This window comes from Lactuca sativa, chromosome 3, assembly GCF_002870075.4.
Source record: "Lactuca sativa cultivar Salinas chromosome 3, Lsat_Salinas_v11, whole genome shotgun sequence".
NCBI classification, from domain to species: Eukaryota; Viridiplantae; Streptophyta; class Magnoliopsida; order Asterales; family Asteraceae; genus Lactuca; species Lactuca sativa.
The window spans coordinates 156,152,897-156,173,488 of record NC_056625.2 but is presented as its reverse complement, the minus strand read 5'-3'; the positions used below and the strand labels follow the sequence as shown (position 1 = coordinate 156,173,488).

General features: G+C 36.0%; 1 protein-coding gene across 1 annotated transcript; it reads left to right on the top strand.

Annotated features, from left to right (window-relative positions):
- The first annotated feature begins 5,264 nt into the window (after positions 1–5,264).
- Positions 5,265–7,465, top strand: LOC111876878 (uncharacterized). Its single transcript, XM_023873441.2, has 6 exons — positions 5,265–5,849; positions 6,045–6,081; positions 6,196–6,432; positions 6,514–6,561; positions 6,654–7,066; positions 7,228–7,465. The coding sequence occupies exons 1-6, from the start codon at positions 5,551–5,553 to the stop codon at positions 7,310–7,312; spliced, it is 1,119 nt and encodes a 372-aa protein (XP_023729209.1). The 5' UTR covers positions 5,265–5,550; the 3' UTR covers positions 7,313–7,465.
- Positions 7,466–20,592: the final 13,127 nt, after the last annotated feature.

The following is a 20,592-nucleotide window of genomic DNA, read 5'->3' as shown; positions in this document are numbered from 1 at the left end:
AATTATTATCTATGGAAATAATATTTTCTATAGAGACGAACAACTAATAAATCATAATGTATGATTTTATTTGTTGTATACATCTTTTTGGACCTATTGAAGTCCATTTATATATATATATATATATATATATATATATATATATATATATATATATATATATATATATATATATATATATCAGACGAGACATGTTAGTTAAAAGCTTGAGTACAAGACACATCATCTCTCTTCCTCTCTCTTCATTTTGTAAGTTTATGAAGGGATGGGAGGGATTGCTTATTGGTAAAAGTCTTAAACTCCATGCCTTCTTTCATGACCATACTTGCATATTTAATGATGGTTTGGTCCTTATTTTATGTGTACTAGTATAATAATAACAGTAAAGACAAAAAACTAGCTAGTTTTTTCTAAGGCTTTTCCTTTCTTATTTTCTCTCTAGAGCTGAGAGTTCATGCTCGCATCCCCTCTCCATGCCTTGCAAATTGTTGTGAGCTTTTCAGTGCTTTAGTTGTTTCTCGTTTTAAGGCTTATTTGGTATAAGTATTTAAGAATTAAAAAGAACTAATTACAAGTGAAGACTAACATCTTTTTGGTGGTTTATTCTTGCTTGGTGGATACATATAAAGAGCTTCTACTTTAGAGTCTTTATCATATTTCTCAACTTCCAACCTCCCAGGTCTATTGGCGAATGTGATGAACACGGTAAACACAAAATCATGAACAAGATGACCACCTCGTCTATGAGCTCCTGTGATTTCGAGCATTGACTACATAATAGCGCGTTGATTTCCTATTTGATACTATAACAAGAATTTGTTGGTTCTTTCTCGGCATTTTCGGAGGAAACAATTGATTTCATCGGAGTTCTACCACAACACCATTGTTCCTCTCCACTTTTTCGTTTCTCTTCCCGTTTCACGTCCCTTTTGATCCCACCACGACGACATAAGGAAAATTAAAGACGACGACATATCAAGCTCATCCATTCCCTCTGTCAGCGATATGTCAAGTTATAAAAAACCATACGTAAATTCATCAAATCCTTTAGTAAAGCGTTTGAGGATATGATGGTGATAGGTTAATACCTAGAGTACTTTACATAGATGGTTCTTATAGTTTAGGGAAATATTTACAAAAAACAAAAATATGAATATGGTGAAAATGTCATTTTATATAAATTTTAACAATATTTTTTGACGCTGTGTGTCGAAAGGATATTTTTGTAATATCAATAAAAGCGAAACGACCTAGTTGCCATTTTTCTTAAAGTTTTACTATATGTTCCTATTTTTTCAAACCACATGGACCATTCACATGATTTCGTGGATTATTTATTAATTATGGAAAACTCAATTTTCTACATAACATTTATTTAATATTGCATATTCAGTTAGATTCATTTTCTTTCGACTAACAACCGGTCTACAAAACAAAATTTTACTATCACTGACATAGTTATATATTAATCAAATTTATGCATTTATAATTGTATATATGAAATATGCAGGACCGTCTCATTGATTTTCAGAGTCATGTACGAAAACTAAGAATGGGCCCATAATTTTTTTTATTATATATAAGCAAAATTCCTTAATACTATAATAAGTTAATAATTGTTATAAAAACAATCAAAACCAAAGAATGATAATATTATGTATTATCTTACATAGTTACATGAATCAAGAGGTTCTCCTAGCATTTTTGGAAGCAAAGTTGGTCATCAACTTTTCATAATAAAATAATCTCCAATATATCATTCTTAATAGTTATCGTTGTCAAACCATTAAGTCTTTCTTGTAACATTGTGGACCATAAGAAAGACTTTAACAATTTCAATTTTGAAAAACTTTTCTTTGTAAATGTCATTGTTATTGGAATAGTCACCAAGACTCTATATGCAATAATAGCATTAGATAAACAATCAATTTTTTCGTATATTTTAAAATATATGTGGGGTTTCACTCGGTAAGAACTCATCAAACAATTTTAACTCCAGAAAAAGTTTATTGACATCAATATCTGATCATTCACGATACTTAAGTGTAGTTTTCAGACGGCTACAACACAAGTTAAGATCTTTGTCATCAAATTCCTTTAATTTTTTTGGAAACAAAAAACCAAAATTATTTTCATACTCCTTGTATTGTTCAAATCTTATTTTAAGAGGAGCTCTTGCTTGATCAACAATATATAAAAATGAATTAACTTTAAAAATCTTATCGGCTAAGTATGATATCTTGATTACTTAAATTCCTATCAATTTGTTTTTTCCTATGAACGAGACACTTTTGAGGGAATACCATATCAATATTGATTTCAATCAAAGTTCCTTAGCATCATCAATTGCCTTGGAAACCCATGTTTCCTTAAATTCCTCAAAGAACTCAATTAAGAGATTCACCTTTTTAATAACAACATCGAGTTCAATTAATATCATTTGATGGTAAATTTTTACTGACCAATTTCATTGTGTATATCATTTGATATTAAAGGACTACTGATACCACAAACTCAAATTCATCAAATTTATTATTTGTAGGTGATTTAGCTTCACATTATATTTTAACATTGTTGTCTTTTCTGTCAAAACTCAGGTGGATACATTAGGCCATTTACAATACACACCACTAACCACTATAGTGTTGGTGTCACATCATCAACACATCCAACCACCAAATTTATGGTTTGTCTACCACTAAAACACTACTCCATATCATTTTTTTTTATTTTTTAATTCAAAAATACAATAAAACACATAGAATTTTTTTAACTAGTTTGTCATTCAATAAAAAAACATTACATTAATTAAAATAAACTACATTACTTAAAAAAAGTTAGAATAATAAAAACATACATAAAAATTCAAAACATAAAAGAAACTAATCTTCATTCATGTTTCGTTGGTACAAATACTCCGCGACAAATTCCTGAAGATTGAAACACGTTTCACTGTTATGAATGTCAACAACTCGTACTAAAAATTTAGTCGTTCCGACTACAAACTCTTCAATTGGGATAACTAGATCATCCAGATCATACATGCAAATCGCTCTACTTTCATTTTCAATAAGCACATTATGCATTATAGTACACGCATTTACCATTCGTTTTATTTTATCATTGTCCCAGATTCGTGTAGCATATTTCACTACATGTCATCTCTGCTTGAAGACTCCAAATTCCCTTTTGATACCATTGTATATGATTCCTGCTCGTTTATGAACAACTTTAACGAACCGAGTATGTCTTCATAAATGTAGAATAATTGGGGTATATCCCATCAAAAATGTAGTAATCATGTTTGTACGAATGCTTGTTCACCATGAACGATATATCAGGTGCGTTGTCGGTCCAAATATCGTTGAAAATAGGGGACTGGCTAAGAACATTAATGTTGTTGTTAAACTAGGGATGGAAACTCCACCCGACCCAGTGGGGAACCCGATTGACCCGCCCCAATCGGGGACGGGTATTCCCCACCAAAACGGGTATCGGGTACGGGGCCGGGGATCCCCATTATGCTAAAACCGGGGATGGGGTCGGGGCTGGATATAACAATCCCCAACCCGCCCCGCCCCCACTTTGATTATATATATATATATATATATATATATATATATATATATATATATATATATATATATATATATATATCATTTATTGAATTTGAATTAAGTGCACTAAAATGAATTGATCTATTATAGACCATTATAGATAGAGTCCATATACCAAATTATGTTCCCAATTCCAAGAGTTCATCAATTGACACTTTGTTTGTCGATCTGTATACCAAATCGACACTTTTTGTTTTGATGCTTGTTAAACTATGATTGATGTAAACAAAATTTGTTTATGGCATATGGTTTTGATCACTTATTAAAGTTGTTTTTTTTTTGTAAGTTGAGTTTATTATGTTGATAGATTGGTGATAGGTTGGGGAAAATCTCAAAATACAAAGAGGAGGGAATTTGATTCCCCGCATCCGTCGGGGATGGGGACGGGGTTAGACACTTGGGGATGGTGACAAGGATGATTAACCCCGCCCCAAACCTGCCGCATTTTCATCCCTATGTTAAAACCCGCAACTCCAAAGAATGAATGTCATATCCACAAAATCCTAGGATGTAACAGCTTCTGGTATTATACTTGACTCGCCTATATCACCTCGAGTAAATTGACCGCGCCACATATTTGGACATTTTTCCCACGGTACATGCGTACAGTCAAGGCTACCATTCATTCCCGGAAATCCATGCATCTCTTCATGAGCCAAATATATTCTTTCAATATCAAGTGTAGTAGGTTTACACAAATATTCTTTGTGATAAACCTCACATACATATGTAAAACCAATCTACATAATCAATTACAATCCTCTCAGATACTTTAAAGTACTCATCAGATGTATCAAAGGCTATATCGTATCCCAAATATCTAACACAGCCGCACATTTTTGTATACTACTAAAAACGATTCTTCATCTAGCATTAGGTTTTTGTTTAAAATAATCATAACGGACCTCTAAAGCATTATTAATATGTAAAAATATAGTCTTATTTAGACGGAAACGACATTGGAATGACTTATAATTATAAAGACAATTATCGGCAAAGTAATCACGTACCAATAACTCATGTGCATCTTGACGATCTCGATTGACAACCGATCTTGTATGCATAACATCCATATATTCTTCATCGTTTATGTATTACACAAAATTGAAGAATGTTAAAATGAATTATCCCTCATCATCCGAATCAAATTTTTTAAAAAAATCCATAAATATGTTTTTTAAAAAGTATAAAACAGATGAATGTTTTACATGTAAATGTTAATATAAATGTTGTATTTATATATGTACGGTTTATATATTCTAAAAAATTAAATTAAATTTGCTCCGTTCAACAGCTATTCAATAGGTCAAAAGGAGAAAAGCTCATGATTCGTCATTCTCACTCATCGAAAACTTCACGAAGAACAACGACCACACCCAACCATAAATGTTCAAACTGATATGCACAGGCAACGTTCATAACCATATAGACCACACTAACCATTGTAATGGCCTTATATAAAATAAATTTTTTGTATACGGTCGTCTACGACAACCTAAAATCTAAAAGCTAAAATATATGAAAAAAATGCAACATTGGGTAACATGGGTCAAGGGTAAAAATTTCCACCTGTGTGGACACGTGTCCAAAAGATAAGCAAGGTTGCACATATCTCCGTGCAACCTCACCTCATCATGACATTTCAGTTTTAATTTACACGTGATTCCTTCCTTTCATCTTCGACTCGTCTTCGACGCCGGAAATCTCTCTCTCTCTCTCTCTCTCTCTCTCTCTCGTTACCAAAATCACACGATTTTACTTTCTCTCATCATCAATTAATAAATCAATTTCCATTTCTATACACACAAATCTAAATCACACACCCCCACATCGACTTTTCAAAATCTTTCAAACCACCAAATACAGGTGATTCCAAATTTCTAATCCCATTTTGATATACTAACTGGAGTAGTCGTCGGAGTTTGATTTCCAGATGGGTGGTGTGACATCGTCAATGGCGGCGAAGTTCGCGTTTTTTCCGCCAACTCCGCCGTCGTATAGGGTAGTGGAGGGCGGCGAATCCAAGCTGAAGATGACTGATATCCAGGAGAGAGACAACGTCGATGTTTTGAAGCTGAAGACGAAGAGGGGAACAGAGATTGTAGCTTTGTATGTTAAAAACCCGGCGGCGGCGTTAACGGTACTTTACTCTCACGGCAACGCCGCTGATCTGGGTCAGATGTACGATTTGTTCTGCGAACTCAGTCTTCACCTTCGAGTCAACTTACTGGGGTCAGTTCCATTTCTTATTTTCTCCCAATTTTCTTACCCTATTTAACTCGCATATCGAATCTAGGGTTTTCCTAATCTTTAATTTCCCATTCCCATTACCTATTAAATCGATCTAAATGCTTGATTGAATGTAATCAATCTCAATTCTGCTAATTGGTGAAAACCCATCACTGACACTAACATTCCGATGACCAGGTACGACTACACCGGATACGGGAGGTCCTCCGGCAAGGTAAAAAACCCTAAAACCCAGATCGAGAATTCGCTTAATTGCATAATTGCATAATATCGATATCAATTCATCAATCGTTAAAGTTTTCGTTTTTCTATTCGATCATCTTCATAGCCAACTGAACACAACACCTACGCCGACATAGAAGCTGCATACAGATGTCTCGTAGAAACTTACAATGTTAAAGAAGAAGACGTAATATTATACGGCCAATCTGTCGGCAGTGGGCCCACGTTAGATTTAGCATCAAGGTTATCAAGATTAAGAGCTGTCGTTCTTCACAGCCCAATCTTATCTGGACTTAGAGTCATGTACCCTGTAAAACGAACATATTGGTTTGATATATACAAGGTTAGCACTTAAGATAATTTAGTATTATCATATTTTATCAATAATATATCTCCTTATGACTTTTATTTTATCATAATGTAGAATATCGACAAGATAAAATTAGTCCGGTGTCCTGTTTTGGTAATCCATGTAAGTCTTTCATTTACACTCATCTGATATGACATGATATGATATGACAGACTGTGTGTATTAGACTGGGATTGAGACTGATGTCAATATAGGGAACTGCGGATGATGTTGTGGATTGTTCACATGGAAAGCAGTTATGGGAGCTTTGTGTAGAGAAATATGAACCTTTATGGGTAAAAGGTGGGAATCATTGTGATTTGGAATTATTCCCCGAGTACATAAGACATCTTAAAAAGTTTATATCCGCGGTTGAAAAGTCAACCCGTTTGAAAATTATATCCGGGTCAACCACGGATCATGGCGACAAGCATCGGGTGAGTACGGATTGTAGAGATAAACCGCGACCAAGCATGGATCGAGTTGACCACTCGAGAACCAGTACAGATAGGAGAGAGAAATCGCGATCGAGTGTTGACCGGAGAGAAAAGTCAAAGAAGGGTGTCGGTGCGGAAAATGTGATGGTTGGCGTTGACCAACCAGAGAAAGCAAGAAACAGTATAGACCGGTGAGGCTATACTTTTCCAGTTTCTTTTTTGTTATTGTATCAGACATATTATTTCTAAATAAGATTTAGAAATAATATGTCTGATACTGCCTGACAATTCGGATGAATTGTTAGGCAGAGATAATGATTGTGTGATGATTGTTTGTTATTTATGGTGGCAGGTTTGGAGGAATGATGAGATCAGCTGTTCTGTGCAATATTGATTGTTTCAGGCCGAATGGAGCAACTGGGGTAGGAAAGTCGTAACGGATAAATTGTGAAGGAGAGCAATAGAAATTTATTTACTTGCAGAAATTTAATGGAGTAGTCAGATGTATTTATTTATTGGGTTAAACCACATAAATGTTCATGTTTTCTTGTATCTACATCGGTAATGAGGTAACGAGTTTTTTTTTTTTTTTTTTGAGAGTTTTTTATTTTTAGATTTTAAGAAGTATTGGGTTTAAATCTTAAAAAGAAACGTTTTCTTTTGGAAAGTATATTTCAAATAGTCTTTTAAGAGTTTTTAACATTTATGATTTATGTCATTTTACATCTTATCCAACAATTTCATACAAACAAAACTTAAGTTTACAGCTGTGTTATTGTAATTACAAAAGATATTTTTCTAACGGGCGAATGTTAAGAATTGCTAATGAAAAGTTTATTAATGGAAAATGCTTTAGAAGGATAATTGACCATTGAATTTGTTAAATATGTTGAAATACTATTATTCTTAATGGTTATATTAGGAGATAATTTTGTTAAATATGTTGAAATACTATTATTCTTAATGGTTATATTAGGAGATAATTATAACATTCGAACACATTTATTAAATTTGATCATCAATTATATATAATTCTTTGTCTTAATATGAATAAATTGAAGAGTTTATTGTGGAGGAAGTGTTTCTCTCATAACTCATTCAAACCACTGTTACCAGGGACGGAACTCGGACAAAAAGGTTAGGGGGCCGTAATCAAAATTTCAAAACAAAACAATATAAACAAATTTATATTGACCATAAATATCACAAACCCTTATTTTTAATTCGACAATTTTTGAACATGTTATATATAATATATAATTAATAGTTGATCTATAAAATGTGTAGAAAAAAAGCTTGAGATCACATTTTAGCAACTAATGACCTACTTGAAATAATTTGACGCCAATATTCTTTATCCTTAACAACAAAAGAATAGCACAAGTAATAATAATAGATTATATCAAAAGAATAACACAAGCCATAATTATAAATAATCAAAACTATTTTTTTATTGAAACGGCAAATATGATATATTAAAAAAAAAAGTCCGAGACTAGTAAGAAACTAGCCAACTGAGGGGCAAAGAGGAGAAATTAAACTGAATACAATTACAAATATAGAAATGGAGAAATACTCAAATCAACCCATTTATTTGTCTGTTTACCCACTCTATATTTCAGCTAAACGTACACCATGGATTTAACGTGATCAGCCACTAACAAAAAAATTCACAAAATTACTTTCTTATCGCCTCTAATTAACAAACCTAACAATTGATTTCTTATATATTAATAACAATAACATCATAATAGAAATCATTGTGAATATAAAGTATAAATTAAATAACAAAACCTTGACATTAAATTATCACAACCTTTAGTATTAAATCGGTTTCATTGTTTTTATTATGTTTTTCTAATTATATCAACAAGTATCTAGATTGCATTGGGCACTGTGTTTTGCTTCCCTACTTTTTTTCTATTTTTTTTCCGTTCATCTATATTACCTCGCTAAAACAATGGATAAGTATGCAAATAATTACCAAGTATGAAAAGGGTGAAGCGAACTGGAGAGATGAAGCACCGACAGAGGCATAAAGAGGTTGTACACAGGAAGGGCGTTGAGCACTCAGGCACCAGTGCAGATGGCATAAAGAGAGCACACCACATGCAGTTTGTTGATCGGCGAAGGAGATTACGAGTCCGATAGGGGTTTTATTCTTCGCATGAGATTTGGCACATCTTTTTTCCAGCAACAAACATACTTTTTTGGTGTTTAATTTTTGACAAAACTTCAAAAATGGTCCCTGTGCTTTCCGAAAATATCAAGTTTAGTCTCTAAGTTTAAAAAACCTCACTGATGGTCCCTGTGGTTTCAAAACTTTTAACAAATGGTCCTTTTCGCTAACTCCGTTAGCTTTTGGCCGTTAAGTGATGGGCATTTCTGTCTTTTCACTACCACAGGGACCATTTATGAAGTTGTGCCTTATTTAATAAAAAAATAAATAATTAATTAATATTAAAGGGTTTCTCTCTCTCTCTCTCTCTCTCTCTCTCTCACACACACACACACACACATACACACAACATTTAACGACCACCATCTGGAATATACACCACCACCAGAAAACTCCCTCTTGAGCATCGCCAATGACCATAACCTTTATTTACATCTGACGAGTACTATAGACAATTCTCGTCCGGAAAATAGCACCACCTCCTCCGGAAATAACTGATATGTTCTTCACCCGACTTCTCTCCATCTGCCTCTTACACACGTATTCACTTGATTTATCTTCATTTATTCACTTATGGTAGTTGTTATCGCTGACTCCACTGTCTCCATACACCGAAAACTCAACGGAGGAAAATTTATTGTTGTTTCTTCACCCTCGGGTACTGTAAACTTCAATTAACCACCGTATATGTCCATTGATTCCGAAGAAAAACACACACCACTGAAAACCACTAGAAAACAAGAGGCGATAGATGCTGAACCCCAAAACGATTTTACCTGGTAAAAACACAAACCCCAAATCCATAAGATTTCCAGCCGGGAACCATTGGAAATCTGCACAACCATATCAGATGGATACCTCAAAAAACCATCGTTTTGGACCCAGGTCACCGACCATCGTTCATTTAGGGAAAATCTTGGATTGCAATTAATGTCTCCAATCCCAGACAAAAAAACATTATTTTCAACACGAGAAAATTTAATCCTTATGAACCTAGATCTGGATTTTTGATTACATCATCACTCTAGCTTTAATCTCCCCCTCCTGATATGTCGAAGTTCGTCTTTAATGGAGATGGTGGCGGTGATTTTGGGGATAGTAGAGAATATGATGGTGTGAAGGTGGGTGAGAGGGAGGGGAGAGATAGAGCAAATGAGTGCGAGAATGGCCAAATGGGTCTCATGATTTTTTTTTGAGAGAGAGAGAAACCCTTTAATATTAATTAATTATTTATTTTTTTATTAAATAAGGCAAAACTTCATAAATGGTCCCTGTGGTAGTGAAAAGACAGAAATGCCCTTCACTTAACGGCCAAAATCTAACGGAGTTAGCGAAAAGGACCATTTGTTAAAAGTTTTGAAACCACAGAGACCATCTGTGAGGTTTTTTGAACTTAGGACTAAACTTGATATTTTCGGAAAGCACAGGGACCATTTTTGAAGTTTTGTCTTAATTTTTTCTCAAAGATCGAGTTGAAAAGGTTGTAAATTAGATTAGTGTTTTGGTATTTTATAGAGTTATGTAGTATCCTAAATTTTACTTAGTTTCCTATTAAAATACCAATCGTTTTGACTTTTAATCAGTGATTTTCTGAGATTTTGTTAATGGGTTACTTATTTTCTTGATTAATTAGACTTTTTGTGATTTTTTCTAACTAAATCGCACATATAGGTGTTATCAGTAAGTCTATAAAACCAGAGGGGCCTCCAAGAGATTTTTTAACGACTAATTACATGTAATATATGTATAAAGGTATAAATAAGTTTAACATCAGGGGGCCATGGCCCCCTCTGGCCCCAAGAAGGATCCGCCACTGACTGTTACATCAACTTTATATCATTTTTTTTCATCTTTTATTTATTTATTTATTTTTTATCTTTTTCAACCCACAACACATGGTAATCATACAAAACTAATTTACAAAATACTAAAAACCTAACAAACTAATTTAAAAACATATAAATTTATTTTGGTACAAAGATAATCAATTAAACATACAAAATTACTAGAGACAAACAAATCATTTGTCAAAGATTTAGCATATTGAAACTCAAATGCTATAAAATAATGAAATAAAAAAGTTTGTATCTCAAGCCCAATTGAAGTTTGATAAACAGACTACAAGTTCCCGACCTCTTTAACCATTCCACCATCAACCCCTACCTAAGTCTAATATCACAACAATTATGCATATAGAGACTACATTTTAGATTCTACTAATACATGAACATTTATACTTTCTACCCTACTAGCTCTCTATCATAACATGCATATGTATATACTATACTACATGGTATATTGAGATAATACACCTGAACATTTTCTCAGAAGATTAACAGTGTAACGCCTTGTTTCGAATTGTACCCATATTAGGGATGGTGATTAGGGATTGGGTATTAGTAGGCTTCGGATCCTTGGGTAATTGAGATTTGGACTCAGTTGGGGTTGGATAAGGTATTTCGGATGGTTCATGTATTCGGTTTGTGTTTTGGAATCAAAGGGCATTTTGGTAATTTGCCAGTTTGGGCTTTTATGGAAACTGGATTCTCGTTCGGGATATCTTATGGCGAGTATGAGTTGATAATAGTATTGAGCATCTAGATATCTTTTCATGGATATAAGGATGGTTGGATGCAGAATTATATTGAGAAAGTTATGGTCTTCGCACGAATTAGGGTTTAGGGGAAAACCTTAGTACGTGGGGTGCACCAAGGTGGTACGCAGGGCGTACCGAGGCAAAGAGAGTTACACATGACAACCGTCAAATTCCCGGTCATGTCAAAGTCAAACAAAGTCAACTGGGCAATCTGGTCAACTCAACTAAGTGTTTATATGTTAGGGATTTCTTTATAATTACTAATTTATGACTCTAAATCCTAATGCGAAGTATCACTTGAAAGTTCAAAGGTTCAAAGATTCTAGACCCTAATCAGGATAAGGGAAGTAACAACTCTACAAAACACTATTACGTGCCCTTTAGCGGTGTATGACACTCAAAATAGGGTGTAACTAAGTCTAAGGTCCTTGCTCTACGAGGAAGAACATTAATAAAGGCCCCCGACAAAGTCTCTCTAAATCTCTCCCACTCTATCCCTCTCTCTCCCAAATCTCTCCAAGTATATGAAATCTCTCCCAAATGTCTCCAAGAATATGAAATCTCTCCCAAATCTCTCCAAGTATATCAAATCTCTCCTAAATCCCTCCAAGTATATGAAATCTCTCCCAAATCTCTCCAAGAATATGAAATCTCTCCCAAATCTCTCCAAGTATCTCAAATCTCTCTCAAATATCTCTATGCACCTTCCTCAGTAAAAAACAACTCAAAACCTAAGGAGAAAACCCAAAAGGACCCTCTTGGCCCGGAATCCTTTTGGTCCAGAATCCTCTTGGTCCGGAAACCTCTTGGTCCTGAACCTCTTGGCCGGAACCCTCTTAGTCCGGAATACCCTCTAAGGAACCAAGAGGAGTCACTCCTTCGGACCCCCCCCCCCCTTTGCTTCAAATCTCGCATGCTCCGGAAGGTTTAAGGCTTGCTTCGGAATTTCCTAGTCAATCTCGTACCTCCGGTCTGGTGTAGCACCCGTTTATTTATTGAGTTAAATAAATTAATTAATGAACGATTAGTAGCCCTAAAATAAATAATTATATATCAAAGGATGGTCTCGAAGGGCTAATTATCATAATTTTAGAAGTCTGGGGTTAAAAGTGTGAGTTCGGGACTCATTTTATAAATATTCATGAAGACAGGGGCTCCGTGGTAATTATTTGGATTTAATTTAAAAGGAAATGCGATAGAAAGGCTAAATATATAAAGATTTTAGAAGTTGGGGGCTGTTTAGTAAAACCCGGAGTTATTTTGCAAAGTATTTCAAGGGGCAGGGTTTAAATGGTAAATTGTAGCCTAATTTCGAAAAGAAAACGGGAATGAGGGACCAAAGGTGTTATTTGGATGCAAGGTTTGATGGGATACAGGTATTAACCCCGTCACCTTATTCCTCCATGCGAACCCTAACCCTAGAGTAGAACATCAGCTGCCATCTTCACCCTTCCCTCTCCAGCGCCGCACTCCTCTTATGCCTCCCATCGCATTCGGTCGTCGCCACCATGGAAACTGCATCTGTCACCGATATTTCGCCATCATAGCAACACCATCGAGCCGCTGCTGCCATCGCAAACTTCCACCGCTGCCCACTATATCGCGCCCCCGCCGCCCCAGCAACTATTCTTTTCTGTTGCTGACCTCCGAACGTCGCTCGCCGGCAGATGGGGGGTGCGTTCGTTCCATGTATCGTGCGATGTTGTTGCTGTTCATGTTTTGTGTGTGCGTGTTAGCCTAGTCGGAGATCGAGAGAAAAACCCACCATGGCGGCTGACCATGGTGGTTGTAGCCCTGAAACCGTGTTTTGTCACCATAAGTCATTGTGAGGTGGTGGATGTGGGATTGGATCCGTAGATGAGGGTGTTTCTGAAGTCGTTTGCTCATTATTTGGCCGGAGTTTATGAGAAAAGCCACCACAGCCACCACCGTGAGGTGGTGGCTACCGCCATGTGCCGCCGATGTGTGTGTGTGTGTGTGTTTATTTTAGTATAGTGTGTGTGTGTGTTATTTCGTGAGTTCATTGTAATTGTAAAAAAACTGGAATAATGAACAGAAAAATCAAACCACCACCGTTAGGTGGTGGCTGCCGCCTCCTGCCGCCACCGGCTGCCGTGTCGGGTGGCGGTGTGCTTTGCCTCTTGTGATAGATTCGTTTGGGGTGCTAGAAACCCTAATGGGCTCAAAGGAGCTCTAATGGGCCCAATGAAGCTTAATGGACTCTAATGGACCCAATAAAACCCATATGGGCTTAATAAGATTCTAGTTGGCTTATTAGGCCCAATAAAGCCCTAATTGTCATAAAAGGCCAACTAATTGATAAATGGGCTAATATTTGGATTCAAACACCCTAATGCCAATGAAAACCTAACTTTAAGAATTAATCGTGTCACACACACGAGAATTATTTAATAACTTGAGATATTAAATAATAATCATTGGCAAAGATTAATCTAAGCAATATTGGACTTAATAGGTTAAGTCCTTAATGGATTACACTCTGATATTGTTTTATGATAAAACGTTTGATTATTCCTACTCGGTTTTGACATGACATGGTATTACAGATGTTTTATCACACTGTTGGTTTTATAATGACGTATTTAAAAATGAAATTTTTGGCCTGTATTTTTGGGATGTTACAAGTTGGTATCAGAGCCTTGGTTTGAGGGATTCGGACATACTCTCGGGTGTGTCTGAACTCAAACTAAGGGCTTGGTATGAAAGTTTTCAAAAGTAAAACCATTTTATAAAAGGGGTTTGAAAAGAATATGGAAAGAGAAAAGAACTTTGAGAAGAACAAAGTGTGTGATGCGTGCAATCAGCCGAGTTCAAGTAAGTTTTCCCCAAGATACCCATACATGTTATGATATGGTATGATATGATTACGAGAACTGCATGCTAGATTAGGGCTAAGGATCTAGGATGATGCCTTATATGCCTATTGTATGTGCTTGTAGACTTGCATGCTATTACAGATCTGTCAGTGATAGGATAGCCTGTTTAGGTTATGCCTAATTGTATGAGCCTTTGAATTGCATGTACAGAATCCTGATTAGAGGATAGAATGATTTGATTGGAATATGATGGTTAGAGTTTCCATTGTCTGAATGCTGCTTGCTTTGTGCCTTGTGGGACTTTTAGTAATGTGAGCTAACTATTAAGTGAATATGCTAAGTCACATGTGGCACAGACTGGATAATCTCAGAGTGATAGATTTGACCCTATTGCGCAGCTCTTGTTTGAGTCCAACCGTTCTAGGGATGGGTGTGACAACCCGACATTTTGAGTCAATATAACGAAACACCAGTCAAACTTAAGCCAAAATTTAACTTTCCTAAAATCGTATTTGGGTTAAATAAAGTGGTAGGAATCGTATCAAGGTTTTCGTACATATAAAGAACACTAAAATCTGAGTTATAACGGAGAAGTTATGACCAACCGAAGATTCTCGGCAAAACCAGGCAACACCGATTAAGCAAAAAACGCGAAATTTCGATACAATAATTTTTAGCCTTAGGTATCTAAACGAAAGTCATAGATTACGTTAAACCGTGATCATGCATAAAAAGAACGCCCAAATCTGACTTCGTATGAGGAAGTTATGATTTTTCGAAGTTTCTAACCTAGCAGTAGACAACTAAAAACTCGAAATAGAGATCGAGCGATCTTTAGCCGACACAACCTAAACAAAAGTTGGAGAGCCCGACAATAGGAGTATAACGATAAAAAGTCTGACGAAATCGGACGTCGGATGAAGAAATTATGGATTTTTAACGAGGATATCGTGTCCCGACCTATTAATTAAAATATAATTAAAAATAAAATCAAAATTAGCCGACAGAGTCTAAATGAAAGTTGTAGAGTATTTTCTCACCTTCGCGTGGATATAAAGAACGTCAAAAACGGAGATCGTATGCGAAAGTTACGCATTTTAGAAGTTCTTGGCACGCACTTCAAAGCCTTATCCGAAGGAGTACGCCCTGCGTACCCTCGTACGCCCCGCGTACTCGGATACTAGGCTCCGGATAGTCCACGTCGACCAGACTCTTCGCCCGAGGATGCGGTAAGCAGTGACGCAAGCGAACGCCCTGCGTACCTTCGGAGTACGCCTCGTGTACGAGGAACGCCCCGCGTAAGTCCGAAGTACGCCCAGCGTACCGAGGACCTCCAGCTTCTATAAATAGGCTGCGAAGGTGCCAGCTGTTTTCACAAAAATACTTCAATTCTCTCTCATTTTCGCCTCATTTTTCGTGCCGACAACATCCCGACTTCCCGATTTCATATCCAAGCCCCGACGAAAGTCCGAAGCCCCGAGATTCCCGAAAATCTCGTCACTTTCCGGTCGAGGTGCCGCACGGGAAAATCTCGTTTTCTTCAAATCACGCACTTTCTTTGGTGAGTTCATACCCCTATAATCTACATTTTTAAATGTGTTATCAATACTTTTTATATACACTTTTAAGGGGGGGGGGGGGGGGGGGGGAATACAAGTAAACACACGATTATTATCGTGTGTAACTCAAAGTTTCACTAAAAACTCATTTTTATCAAGTAAATCATATGTGATTCATAACCATTTTATGGAATCCTTCGTACGGAAACATAACACGATATCATCTTATCTGTTGAAATTAAATATGATGTTATACTCATACGAATCAAACAGTTTATTTATACCTTGAGTACAGGTGTTCATTTATGTCACCACAAAAAGTTACACATTTCATAACAAGCGAGCATTATATTAGGATTACTATACAAACGAAATGAACTTTTGGAAAAACTATAATAGTTTACGACAAACATTTTTACATGTTAAAAACTCTTTATCAAACTGTCTTACATACTTTATGTTTCCTTTCAAACACCGTTAGAATCGTATTTTCAAACAAAGGTCTTCTTATACTTAAAATTGTTTTTATCAAACAAACTACTTTCCAACCGTTTTATAAACTAACATCAAGTCATCACTTCTTATTATTTATTATACTTCTCAAAGGTTATACAAAACTTCTTTTATATTTTATTTGTCAAATGCACGCCTATACATGTGTGGTTATATATATATATATATATATATATATATATATATATATATATATATATATATATATATATATATATATATATCATGTATACAGATATAGACATAAAAGTTTTCTATTCAGTTGGTTCAGTACCTTTGGGTAGCAAAGGCATATTTCGATTATGCACACACATTATCAATAACTATAATAGGTATAGTTAAGACATACTATTTACCATTCCAAGTACCAGGTATCATACAAGATTCAATCTATTCATGATTCAATACAAATACATTACATACTATGCGAAGAGATACAATTACATACAATTACAAAAGCATACAACTTCAAGACATACCATTTCAAGGAATACAATTACATGAGATAGTATACTAGATATTCATAACGTTTTATATACTACAAGTACCATATCAAGAAGGTATTTTCATATAAAAACAAATGGACATTTTCATACGTAAATCTGTTTTATACTAGGTTGTGAGACACTTCACATACGTTCGAGTATGCATTATTAAGTCCTGTATTATATACCATAATCCCTTGTAGGGGGAGCGTGATACTTGTGTATAGATCTATACGGGATTGACAATCCCGCACCTAAACTGTTAGCTACAGTTAGACCGGCAGGTCTGGGGTGACAAATGTCATAACATTCCAACGCCTGAAGAACGTTGTTACAGGCCATCATTGTCAATAGCATGGTTATAAAACTCACATGGAGTATTAAAAACACGTTGATTTACGGAGTTTTCATATATCTTAGCGATTATAACTGTACACAAATCTACTATTTTATGACATGAAAAACATTCATGGTAGTTCATTTTGGGACTTTTAAGCTACCATCCACTTATAAACAAATATTGGATTTCTGAAGAAAACATTTCAAAACAGTCAAGTATTGGCAGAAGGCTACATTTTATATGGGATTTTCTAAGATTTTCAAACGTTTACAATTACTTACAAACATATTCGTTGGTACAAACTTTCCTTCAAAAACATTTACAGGTCTTCCTTTACAGCTTTACAAATCAAAGTCACATAAATACTTATGAACTCACCGGCATTATTGCTGATACTCGCTTTCAAAATAACTTGTATTCCCAGGACACGGATAGACAAGTACGACTACCAGGTTCTGTGAAGATGGAGCGATCAAGACTCGTCTTTAATTTTTGAATATTCATTTTTGTAGAATTTTACTATGAAAGAAATCAAATGTAATTAAAATTATACTATTAATGCAATGGATGATGTTATTGCTTGTTTACTACTTTACAATTGTTGTGATACATACATGACGTCCTCCGCCCCAGAACGTTTCCGTCGTTCTCGGTTTTGGGGTGTGACAGATTGGTATCAGAGCATTGTTTATAGTGAATTAAGTATATCATCCCATAAAAGATATACAAACTATAAATACAATAGGGATTAAAATACTCTGATAAAGAGTCTATACTTTTAAATAATAAAATATTTAAGTAAGTATACATGTCTGCATTCATACTAAAATCAGTGTCACTAAGACAGAACAAAAGTATTATGATTGTTGGGCAGCACAAGTAGACTTAGAGACATATAGTCAAAACTGGGATAATATAGCCTGATCAACTATATTTTCCAAGGGTTGACTAGCATGTGCCTAAGTGTGGTTGTGAGTTGCAACAAGTCTAAAAACTTACCCACAATACCACAATGGGAACAATAGAACGTAAACCTAAAATACTATAGGAGTATTTTGTGTATTCTATAAACTACTTATGTGTTAGATTCTTATACCCCAAATTACCATATAGATAACATAGCTAGACCCCATCCCCACGACGACCCGTACTTCCCGAACAAAGGCAATGCTAGATGGTTCAGAGAAGAACCAGAGAATGATCATCCAATCCCTTTTTGAATGATCACCATACTGAAGACCCTTCGGATGATGATAAATCCGAACTCGAGGATAAGAACCTACCCCCGGTGGCTCCCAATTCAAACCCTAACCCTTGTCTAGCTCTTCATGGCCCGACGCCTCAATACTTGGAAACATATAGCGCAGAGCAAGATCAACCTATCTCATAAAAAGGAGACCGAAGCTGCTACAACTTAAGCGAATGGAGCTCAGCAGACAAAGTCCTAACAAACCTGATCCGTAGAGTTGGTCGGAACGAAATTCAAGGCAGTACGACTCTCCATTGTATCAAAGAGGTTAAATACTAATGCAAGAATGCATACCATCTACACCAATCATATTGAAAACACTCGTGAGAGATCTGAGAGAGACCATGAGACCTTGCTGCAAGCACTAACTAAAACACGAGCTGAAGTCATAGAGAAACGAGTATGCCAGAGAGTGTACGAAGGACACCTTCTTAATAATGGAACGCTAATTGACTGAACTGAGAGTTCACCAGAAGGATGACCGCCGCCAGAAAGAAAGGCTTTATTTCCCTTCCTTGTTTAAAGGAATCGTTGTTCCTGTGTATGTCCTATATAGCATTTTCTGTGTAACTATCTTGTACTGCAAGTACTGATTAGTTAGGCCTTTATGCGGCCAAAACCTTTCTACTCATGATATGAGGTAAGACCTTCTTCAAGATAAAATTTCCCTAAACATATTCCATCTTAAACATCGATGATATTGACAATCAGCCAACTCCCGTGTCGCTCTTTGTTCAAAAACCCTCAGCATACCTTCGTTGGAGTCTATCTGAAACATGCGTTAGTCAAGTCATTGGACGATAGTAATTTAACTCCGGAGACATTTCCAAGTCTCTTTTAGTGGTTGGATCATGTTATTCACCAACTAACCGCTTGAACAACAAACATACTTCTACACTGTACTAGGACTGCATCATAGGGATGTAGGTCAAACTTTCGAGAACATACTCTTACTCTTTACTTAAAGCGATCGAAATACATCTAGGTTCAACCATAATATCTCACGAACTCCTTTTTCCTTCGTGTTATAGAATCATGTCGCCAATAAAAAGTAATCAACTCATCAGCCCCACACCAACTCTTCAGATTTATACAGCTACCTTTCAAGCTGCAGTCTCAGCTGCCGTAACAGCTGTTCTGAATCACCTTAACGCTAACAACGCAAATGTTAGCGGGATGGTTTTCAATAAATTCAACCTAAGTGACAACCAAGTACACCCACGAGTAACAAACTACCACGACACTCTGAACCTCAAACCAAAGAGCAACAAATGAAAATTTTAGGATAGAGTTAAAGGCAAATCACCTCAAGGGACAAACAAGAAACCATCACCGGTGGCAACCTTCGCAGCCACGACATCTGTATCTCCTACCATCAACACTAAAAGTATCCCAATCATCCCTAACCCGGACCGGCAGTATGCTGGAAACCTACCGAATTGCAATAAGTGCAACTTCCATCACTTAGGTAGTTGTCGTCTGTTACACTACAAGACCTGCAACAAGAACGGACACACTACCCGCTTCTGCAGGACTCGGGCCAAACACATTACTTCAACCACCAATGTCGAAATTTCTCGGATATGCCATCTATGTGGTTTAATGAGACACTTCAAGAGGGATTGCCCAACAGAGAAGAACGACAGGGGAACAGGAGGAGTTTGACCTCATAATGGAAAAAGGCAATGAAGGACCCGACTATAATAGGGGCTCACTCCCAATCGTCAGCATTAAATATGTCGTTAAACTCGCTTAAAACTAGTGCAACTCAAGTCTTACCTTTTGAGAGATCCCGTCAGTATAAGGGACCCTCGTGTTGCGCATACTTGCCTTTTAGTAGTATACCTTGTTCGCAACAATAGTCTAGTAGTAAAACCAAAGTACTGTAACTCTGTTAAAAGTTGTACTGTTGCGTTTTGTCTGTAACACCCTTATGATCAAATATAATACGTTATTCCC